Source organism: Lepus europaeus, chromosome 9 (genome assembly GCF_033115175.1).
Source record: "Lepus europaeus isolate LE1 chromosome 9, mLepTim1.pri, whole genome shotgun sequence".
Classification (NCBI taxonomy): domain Eukaryota; kingdom Metazoa; phylum Chordata; class Mammalia; order Lagomorpha; family Leporidae; genus Lepus; species Lepus europaeus.
Window position 1 is genome coordinate 66,004,570 of NC_084835.1, and position 10,697 is coordinate 66,015,266.

The window sequence follows — 10,697 nt, forward strand, 5'->3', positions numbered from 1 at the left end:
TCAGCATATGAAAGAGTTATCTGCACACTCATGTTTACTGCAGCTCAATTCACAATAGCTAAGACATGGAATCAACCCAAATGCCCATAAACAAGACTGGATAAAGAAGTTATGGGATATGTACACCATGGAATACTATACAGTGGGGGAAAAAAGAAATTCGGTCATTTGCAACAAAATGGATGAATCTAGAAATCATCATACTTAGTGAAATAAGCCAGTCCCAAAGGGACAAATACCATATGTTCTCCCTGACTTGTGATAGCTAATAGAGCACCTAAAAGGCAATCTGTAGAAGTGAAATTGACACTTCTACAGAGAAGCAATGACTTGAACAGCCCTTTGTCATGACTGTTGAGAAAGTCTCTTTTTTTTCATACTATTTGTTGAACTCTTTACTTAACACAGAGTTTATCATATGTGTATAAAGTCAACTGAAGGGCCAGTGCCGTGGCACAGTAGGTTAATCCTCTGCCTGGTGCCGACATCCCATATGGGCACCAGCTCTAATCCCGGCTGCTCCTCCTCCAATCCAGCTCTCTGCTATGGCCTGGGAGAGCAGTGGAGGATGGCCCAAGTCCTTGGGCCCCTGCACCAACATGGGAGATCAGGAAGAAGCATTGGCTCCTAGCTTTGGATCGGCACAGCTCCGGCCATTATGGCCATTTGGGGAGTGAACCGGTGGACAGAAGACCTTTTTCTCTGTCTCTCCCTCTCACCATCTGTAACTCTACCTCTCAAATAAATAAATAAAATCTTTTTTAAGAAAAAGTCAATTGAAAATAGATCTTAGCAAAAAAATAAATAAATAAATAAATAAAATAACAGTGAGAATAAGAGAGGGAGGAAGAAGGGGGGTTAGGAATATGGGTGAGAGGATGGGCACAGTGGGAAGAATCACCATATTCCTAAGGTTGTAATTATGAAGTGTATGAAGTTTTGTTTTGTTTTGTTTTTGACAAATAGAGTTGGACAGTGAGAGAGACAGAGAGAAAGGTCTTCCTTCCTTTGGTTCACTCCCCAAATGGCCGTAATGGCCGGAGCTACGCCGATCTGAAGCCAGGAGCCAGGCGCTTCTTCCTGGTCTCCCATGCGGGTGCAGGAACCCAAGCACTTGGGCCATCCTCCACTGCCCTCCTGGGCCACAGCAGAGAGCTGGACTGGAAGAGGAGCAACCAGAACTAGAACCCAGCACCCATATGGGATGCTGGCGCCGCAGGCAGAGGATCAACCAAGTGAGCCACGGTTCCGGACCCAAGTGTATGAAGTTTTTAACTGGGAAAAAAAAGAAGAACACACAAACAAAAGATGTCTATTTAAAATTTTTAATTAGAAAATAAATTAAGAAAGAACTTGAGTAAAAAAAAACCTGTAACTTCTTTGGGACCGGCCTTGTGGTATAGCAGGTTAAGCCGCCGCCGGCAGTGCCAGCATCCCATATGGGCGCTGGTTCAAGTCCCAGCTGCTTCACTTCCTACCCAGCTCTCCGCCATGACCTAGGAAGCAGTAGAGGATGGCCCAAGTTCTTGGGCTCCTGCACCCGCGTGGGAGACCCGGAGGAAGCTTCTGCTTCTTGTCTTCAGATGGGCGCAGCTCTGGCCATTGCAGCCAACTGGGGAGTGAACCAGTGGATGGAAGAACTCTCTCTCTCTCCTCTCTTTCTCCCTCTCCCTCTGCCTCTCTCTCTGTGTAACTCTTTCAAATAAATAAATAAATCTTAAAAAAAAAAAAAGGAAGAAAATAGTGAGCATCAACAACTCTCAACTCTGAACGCACACAAATAAAATGGAAAGAATAATCATGTATCCTGCCTTTCTTGTACCACTTGTATTTTAGGGTGATCAAATAGTTCTGATTAATGAGGCCAAACTGTTCTTTAAAGAATTCCAGCTAATAAATAGAGGGGGAATGGCAATTAGAACATCACCACCAATGGATGAGCTATCACATCAAAACTTTATGATGGGGGCCAGCACTGTGGCGTAGTGAGTGAAGCCACCGCCTGCAGAGCAAGCATCCGTTGTGGGCGCCGGTTTGAGTCCCAGCTGCTCCACTTCTGATCCAGCTCTCTGCTATGGCCTGGGAAAGCAGTAGAGGATGGCCCAAGTTCTGGGGCCCCTGCACCCATGTGGAAGACCTGGAAGAAGCTCCTGTAACTCTTTCAAATAAAAAAAAAAAAAAAATCTTAAAAAAATTTATAATGGAGGGAATTCAGCTGAAATCATCTCAACCCCAACAAGTTCAATGTTAGCATTATCACATGTGGGTAGATGAAGCATTCATGCATTATGTGCCTCCTAATGTGGTGTGATAAGAAGTACCAGCACCACTTAAGCAGCATTCTTTGCCTTTTAACCCCAAAGAAGCCCAACCTAAATGTTTACAGAACATATTTGGACCTAAAAATTATATACCATAAAGGAGCACAGAAAACCTGGAATGTGGAATACTAAAGAAAAACCTAATTTCTCAGGGGCCGGCGCTGTGGCGCAGCGGGTTAACACCCTAGCCTGAAGCGCCAGCATCTCATATGGGCGCCAGTTCAAGACCCGGCTGCTCCATTTCCAAACCAGCTCTCTGTCATGGCCTGGGAAAGCAGTAGAAGATGGCCTAGACACTTGGGTCCCTGCACCCGTGTGGGAGAACTGAAGAAGCTCCTGGCTTCAGATCGGCGAAGCTCCAGCCACTGCAGCCAACTAGGGAGTGAACCAGCAGATGGAAGACCTCTCTCTCTCTGCTTCTCCTCTCTCCATGTAACTCTGCCTTTCAAATAAATAAATAAATCTTAAAAGAAAAAAAAAAAGGAAAGAGAAAAACCTTATTTCTCAACAGGTCAACTGGTCAACTGTAGGAAAATAAAAAAGGGACTGAGAGGGGGAGGAGTTACAAAATGCTTTAAATGTTTTTGTTTATTTTCACCAATTTACTTATATATTTAAGAGGCAGAGTGACACAAAGAGGGAGAGGAAGAGTGCTTAACTCACTGTGCCACAACACAGGCCCCCCAAATACTTCAAAACTTAACAGACTTATAAAACATAACAAAACAAGTTCATTGTGAAGATCTTACTGAACTGACGTAAATAACAAACTATAAAAAAACATTTTTAGGGGCCAGGATTGTGGTAAAGTCCTGGCTGATGTCCCAGCTGCTCTGCTTCCAATCTAGCTCCCTATTAATGCACCTGGGAAAGCAGTGGAAGCTTGGGTCCTGCCACCACCGTGAGGGACCCCAGATGGAGTTCCTAGCTTCTGCAATCAACCTAGCCCAGCCCTGAATACTGGGGCCACTTGAGAAATGAACCAACAGATGGAAGATCTCTTTCTCTCTCTCCCCATCTCTCTATAACTCTGTCTTTCAAATACATAAAATAAATTAAAAAAAAAATCAATGAATGATCTTGAAACTAGCTAATCACATGGAAATTGATAGAATTCTTATGTTAACACACATTAAATTCAAGAATTAAAGCATTTACTTATTAAAACGAAACTGTAAACATAAATACAGGAAAAACACCGTGAATTTTGAAAGCACAGAAAAAGAATTCTGAGAAGACACAAATAGTATAAGCCATAAAGGAAAGGACTAGAAAATATGAAAGATGCTCAATCTCACTATGTACTAGAGAAATTAAAATAACTCGTTATCATTCCTATCAGGTAAGTAAAAATTTTAAAAGTTCTGATCCTACCATGTAAGGAAACAGAAACTCACACACTGCTGATAGGACCAAAAATTAGTACAATCATATGGAAAAAAAATTCTGCATTCTTTAGTAAACCTAAAGATATTCATACCTTCTGCTATTCCATTTTACAGAAATAAAGACATGGACATAAACCAGGAATAAGACAATATTAGATGGAAACTTGCCTTATAGATTTTTATTAGATTTTCATGTAATTGTGACTATCATTTTTTAGATCATTACTGCTTTTCTATTTCCATATTATTGCAACTATTAGATCAAGTGCTTATGCATCTTAAAGAACAAAATATGCTTTTATAGCTCTTGCAAGTCATGTACAAATGATTTAACATTCATGTATATCAGGGCCGGCAATTTGGTATAGCAGGTAACTGCAGCACTGGCATTCCATATGGGCACCGGTTTGAGTCCCAGCTGTTCCACTTCCAATCCAGTTCCCTGCAAATATGCCTGGGAAGGCAGCAGAGGATGGCCTAAGTGCTTATGCCCCTGCCACCCACGTGGGAGGATCCAGAAGAAGCTCCTGGCCAGCTATGGCCATTGTGGCCATTTGGGGAATGAACCAGATGGAAGATCTCCCTATGGTTCTCTCTAATTCTGCCTTTCAAAAAAATAAATAAGTAAATCTTTTTTAAAAAAAGATTCGTGTATGTGCAAAGTATTCATATCTAATCATTCTACCCAATTTATCCATAAATCTATTATTTTTAATTACCTTGAAAACTCTTCCAGGAAAATTGCATTGGTATTTCATCTAGCCTGTTGTTAATTACATGGAAGCGTTCTCCCACTCAAACTGTTCATGTACCTTTATCTAAGGATAGAAATACTAGCATCTCATTCCCTTCTACAAACACAAATAATGTGTTGTCATTCCGAATCTGTCTTTATCCAACAATGAAAATACAGCTGCTCCTCTATTACAATGAGGTTACATCCCAATAAAAGTTAAAAATATTCTAAGTCTAAAAGCCATTTTATGTATACAACCTACCAAAAATCATAGCTTAATATGACCTATGTTAAACATGTTCAGAACACTTATAGTAGCCTACAGAAGGGGAAAATCATCTAACACAGAGCCTGTTTATATTAAAACATTGAATATCTTATATAACTTACTGAATACTGTACCGAAAGCAAAGAATGGAATAGTATAGTACAGTATATCACTAGCCAGGGAAAAGATGAAACTTCAAATCCAAAGTATGTATTTTCTACTGAATACATAACAGTTTCACACCAGTGTAAGCTGAAAATTCTTCAATCAAACCATGCTAAATTGGGGCTACCTGTATTTTCCTGCACTAGAGCAGAACTCATTGTCTTTCAATTTTTAATCTACATTAAAATCCATAGGGAGTGGCATTTATCCTAGTGATTAAGATCCCACACCATTACGGGTTTGATTCCTGGATCTGGCTCCTGACCACTGCTTCCCACCAATGCAGACCTTCACATGCATAGGAGTAAGCCACTCCTGTGTAAGACCTGGACTGAGTTCCCAGTTCCTGGCTTGGGCCTGGCCCACCCTTCCCAATGCAGACATTTAAGGAATAAACCAGTAAACAGGAATTCTCTCTGCCTCACAAATTTTTAAAAAGCTTTTGTTTTTTAATGAATAGAATAGTGGTTCCAGGGCTAGAGCTGTGGGGGACAGGAGTTGGAGATATGTTGGTCAAAGGATACAAAATTTTAGTTAGACAGGAGGAATAAGTTCAAGAGATCTATTGTTCAACACAGTGAATACACAGCTAAGAACAACGTATTGTATTTTTTTCAAATTATTTATTTATTTGAAAGGCAGAGAGAATTTACTTCCCAAATGCCTGCAATGGCCAGGGGCCAGGAACTCCATCTGGGTCTCCCATATGGATAGCAGGGACCCGTTCTTGGGCCATCTCCCACTGCTCTCCTAGGTGTATTATCAGGAAGCTGGATCCGAAGCAGAGGAACCAGAACTCAAACTGACATGCTGCTATGGATGCAGGCATCCCAACAGCAGCTTAACGCATTGTGCCATAATGCCAGCCCCTGTATTCTTGAAAGTTATTAAGAGAGAAGATTTTGGGGCCAGCACTATGGTGTAGCACCATAGTAAAGTCACCATCTGCAGCACCAGCATCCCATGAGTGCCAGTTTGAGTCCCAGCTGCTCCACTTCCCATTCAGCTCCCTGGTAATGTACCTGGGAAAAGCTTTGAAAAATGGCCCAAAAGCTTGGACCCCAGCAACCACGTGGGAGACCTGGATGAAGCCCCTACCTCCTGGCTATTGCAGTCATCTGGGGAGTGAACCAGCAGAAAGAAAATCTCTCTGCCTCTCGTTCTAACTTTCAAATAAATAAATCATATGTTTACATCAATACTGTACTGTATAGGGCCGGTGTTGTGGCATAGCAGGTTAAGTCTCTGCCAACATTGCTGGCATCCCATATAGTGCAGGTTCGAGTCTCGGCTGCTCCATTTCTGATCCAGCTCCCTGCTAATGTGCCTAGGAAAGCAGTGGAAAATGACTCAGGTCCCTTGGGCCCCTGCACCCACTTGGGTGACCCAGAAGAAGCTTCAGGCTCCTAGCTGCGGCTGGCCCAGCCTTGTTGTGGCCATCTGGATAGTGAATCAGTGGATGGAAGATCTCTTTCACTCTGTCCTCCTATCTGTAACTCTGCCTTTCAAATTAAAAACAAACAAACAAACAAAAAACTGTACTGTATTACCATACTTTTGTATTAAAATTTCAAATCAGCTTTAGTCTGTTCTTTTTATTTGGAAGGTATAGGGAGAGTTCATGCTCTGCTGGTTCACTCCCCTAATGACAGCGATAGACCAATCAGGAGCCCAGGATTCAATCTGGGTCTCCCACAAGGGTGGGAGCTACTCATCACCTGTTTCCCAGGGTCTGCATTAGCAGGAAGCTAGTACAGCTGGGACCCAAACCCAGGCACGCCAATATAGGATGCAAATGTCCCAAGAGGCAGTTTAACTCTCTGTGCCAAACTCAAGCTCTACCTTTTTCTCTTCCTCCCTCTTGTGAATGCTCCCCTCTGGCACTAAGCTCACTGGTTTAATTGATATTTTAACAAAATAAGTTAGTGTAATATTTTGCCTCTTCTCCTATGGAGAAAAGTAAAGACCAGTAAGCAGTATGAGGGCGTTTTTTCTTTAAATACAAACATTAGAATCAAACTGACCTAGATTTTAATCTTAGTTTCAATGCTTGTTAACTGTATAATACTAGATTTAGGAGTTTAATTCAGTTCTTCATGTATATAATGGACACAAAGTATGGGACTGATGGCATAATCTAACAACGCTTTAAAAAAACAAAGCTTTCCAAGTCCTCCTTTTCCTTAGTAGTTCTTCCAGATCACTTCTAATCAAATTTACTGTTTGCCCTAACAGAAAAAAGAGGAAAGTAGGGGAAAAAGAATTAGTCAAAGGAAATATTTTCCTTGATTTTCAACTTGAAACACTGAGAGAAGGGATAAATCTGGGTCTGACTTAGGTTACCCACCATCTCCAACACTGAGTTTATACTTCTGAAATACAAGGCTAATAATACTCTCCCCTATCTACCCAACAGAGCTAGTTACCCAAACATCTTACAGGGAAGAAGAGAGAAGGAATCTAGTATTTCTCGAGGAAGGATAATTAACACAACCTATGAAAAAACAATTTAAAGATAGGTTCTGAGGAGCTTTAAAAGGTTCCTGACCTTTGAGATACAGGAATTTAACTTCTAAGATCCTAACTAAAGAAAACAATAATAAAGACTTAAGAAAAAGCTAGGTTATTCAAAAATGTTTATCACAGCATTACTTAACACTAAATGTAAATATCACCAAATGGGATTTTGTTATGTCAAGTGCCATATTCAATTTTAATTATTTATATTTGCACTACAACAGATACTCCAGATAACCTTAAGAGAAAAAAGAAACAATATAAAACATGTATTGTTGTGTTTTAAAAGGGGGGGGGGGGTTAAGGCTGTAAAGACAACCCCACTGCTAACAGTAGTCACAACACGTTTTACAATGAACAAAAAGGCTTACTTTTTCCTTTCTAGTTCCCTATTTAATGTGCTGATAATTACACACAAAAAATTAAAAAACAGAGAGTCTGCTTCTTGTGGCATGCTCCTAAATACAAAACGTTCAACACAAAAGACAAGTTCATTCATTCACTTTTCAAATGCAATGAGAATGGACAGGTGTTTATCTTCATTCACTGATCTATTCTGTTCTGAGCTATTACAATGTGCCAGGCACAGTTCTAGATACCAGGGAAGCAGCTGTTGGCAAAATAAAATCCTGGCTCCCAAGTCACCTTCCTTCTTGGATCTTCAATTATTTCAGCAACTCTGCAGAATTACATCTCCAGAACCCTTCTAAATCAGCCTACGGAAGGCGAAACACTCTTTCCAAGTTCTTTCTCCTTGGAACTTCAGTGTTGTTTATAGCTTCAAAATTATCTCACGTGGTTAATTCGGGGCATGATCATATTGCTTCGTCAAAGACCTTCCAGACAATACACCCCCAATCCATAAGGCACTTCACAGTTCAAAGCAGGTTCTCCTACATAGTCATTCATTTTTAAAGCACCCCAAGACAAGGAGTAGACGCGTTCCGGGGCGCTCCCTGCTACCCACGGCCCCCCTTAGAGGTAATGCGGGACCAGGACTCAGAAAACCAGAAGGGCAGCTCCACCTCCGACGCGAGCTGGACCAGCGTTTCCGCGCAAGGACCCCGCGGGCCCCACACACCGTCTTTGACAACCCGGGAGAGGTGCCCGCACCCTCTTAGGAACCCGAGGTAAAAACTCCAGGAATTTCACAATGTCTGCCCTTCGCAACACCCACAACAGAGTCACCGGGGGGGAAAAACTCTGCTCTTCACTTACAAGATTAAAAAGTTACCAAAGGAACACAAGACACCGTGAAAAACGAACCGGACGACCCCGATCACGCTTAGCCCTCCAGGGGCCAACGGGCCCCGAGGGCTCCAAGCCTGCGTCGCCAGAGTTAGGGAGGAAGGGCCGGAGGCCCGCGGAGACGCCGGCTCGGCACTCGGAGGCCGGGGCCAGGGCCGAACGACGGCTTCCAGGCGCCGGGTCACAGGCATGGCGGGGGCCCCCGAGAGCGAGAAGTCAAGGCCGCAGGGCTGCGGCCGGGTGACAGGTTTATTGCCCTCGGTGAGCAACTTGGGTTTCTCGGCACACTCCCACCCCAACTCCACCCGCGCATCCCTCCTTCCCGTACCTGACACACAGACGCGCGGAAGCCCGCGTAGTCCGAGTGCTCCGCGATCTGCAGCGCCCGGTCTCCGAGCTCGGACTCCTTCTCGCGTCGGTCAAACAAGTACACCGTCCGGTGGCCGTCGCCTCCGCCGTCCTCCCCAGTCCCCAGCGAGGGCCCGCCAGACCCGCCATCGCCCGCCGCTGCCATATTGGGGGAAAAGGAGAAAGGACGGCGGCCTCGGCGTTGGCCGCCGCCCCGCTCAGGACCGGCTGAGGTGCAGGCTCCGCGCGGCGCGCCTTCAGCTGCAGCCCCAGGGGCGGCTGGAGGCCTCGGCCCGGCGCGTTGCAGCCCCTACTCGGCGGCCGGACCGCGGCAGGCGCGAGGATCACCCGGGAACCGATTCAAACGCGCTGCGGCCCCGAACAACACGTCACTTCCGCAGCCCGCCGCTCCGGGGGAGAAAGGGACGCGCGGCGCGCTCCTGAGGGCTCGTGCCGTGCGCCCGCCGCCACCCACACGGGCCCCACAGACAGACCCGCCACCAGGGCCGCCGTCGAGACTGTGGCGCAGGAGGAAAGAGGGGCGGCGGGAAGGGGGCGGGGCGAATCCAGCAGGCCGCGCGGGCGGGGCGGGGCTTCGCCGCTCACGCCGGCTCCGCCCCTTTCGCCCTGGAGAAGGTGGGAGGGAGGCGCGGGTTGGGGGCGAGTAAGAGCCAAGGCGGGAAAGCCAGCCCCTGTAGCATCTGGGGGTGTCTCCGGAGGTGCTGACTGTTTTCTCCTGGCGGAGAGGGTCTTGGTGCCTTCCCGCCTCGCCGTGATCCGGACGGAAGTCGGGGCTGCGCTGCCCGGGCAGCTGGGTGGTGTGGACGCCCCGGCCTCGCGGGGTGCAACTTGCCCCGAGGCGTGCACGTGGGGCCCCGCGCGGAGAAAACAGAAGCTGAGAGACCCGGCGGCGCTTTTTCCCCGGCCTCATTACCTAGTACTTCTGGGTGGGCTCCAGTTCTGGGAGCCACAGGAACAAAAGTGGACCAAAGTCTGTCAGTCGGAGGGCACAAAGGGTGTCCTGGGGCGGGATTGTCTCCCGCAGCCCCTAGCCCCGCTGCCTTGGCTGTTGTAAATGAGAGTAACATCTACGCCTCGTTAGGGCTCAAGTGGATGTTTGTGAAATACTTTACCGAGTACGCTTTCAGCAAGAGCCATTATTACAGGGGAGTGTCCCAACAACAAATGTTGTTGTTGGAAGGCTAGATTTCCTCAACAATTCTTAAAAACATTTAGTAAGTATTTGGTTACTTGAGAGTAGCATGGCAATCTGTGATGTCCAAAGTAGCAGATTGGGGGATTTTCCAAGTCTCCAAAAGTTTGGATAATATTTCATGTATTTTCTCCTTTACAGGATTTGTCAAACCTTTTGTGGTTAATTTTCCAGTGGCCAGATTCATTAAACTAGCGTCTTAGAAACCTACATTTGCTTGTCCTCAGTGTTCCAGGATCTTGGGGGTGGGGGATAGGGGTGTATAATTGGCTAGACATACAAGATATTGCAGGTAGAAAACACAATTGGAACAAAAGTGTGAAGGGGGTGTGTTTGGAGAACATAAATTGTGTGGCTGAAAGTGAGGAGAAATTGGAGCAGTAGATGGTGGGAGGTAACATGAGGAAGTGGTGGCCAAATGCCATTCTTGTTTCTGAAAGGGCCTTAGGGGAAGAGGGGAGACTAAAAATCCTCAACTTATGTTTTACCTTTC

General features: G+C 45.4%; 1 protein-coding gene across 3 annotated transcripts in view; it reads right to left on the minus strand.

Annotated features, from left to right (window-relative positions):
• SMCHD1 (structural maintenance of chromosomes flexible hinge domain containing 1) overlaps positions 1-9,269 on the minus strand; it is a 168,198-nt gene extending 158,929 nt beyond the window's left edge. Inside the window, exon 1 of one of the 3 annotated variants that reach the window (XM_062201421.1) lies at positions 8,972-9,269. In XM_062201421.1, coding sequence (XP_062057405.1) covers positions 8,972-9,157 — 186 coding nt within the window. In that variant the 5' untranslated portion in view covers positions 9,158-9,269. The remainder of the gene's footprint in view (positions 1-8,971) is intronic. The other 2 variants (XM_062201419.1, XM_062201420.1) reach the window with 2 other exon arrangements.
• Positions 9,270-10,697: the final 1,428 nt, after the last annotated feature.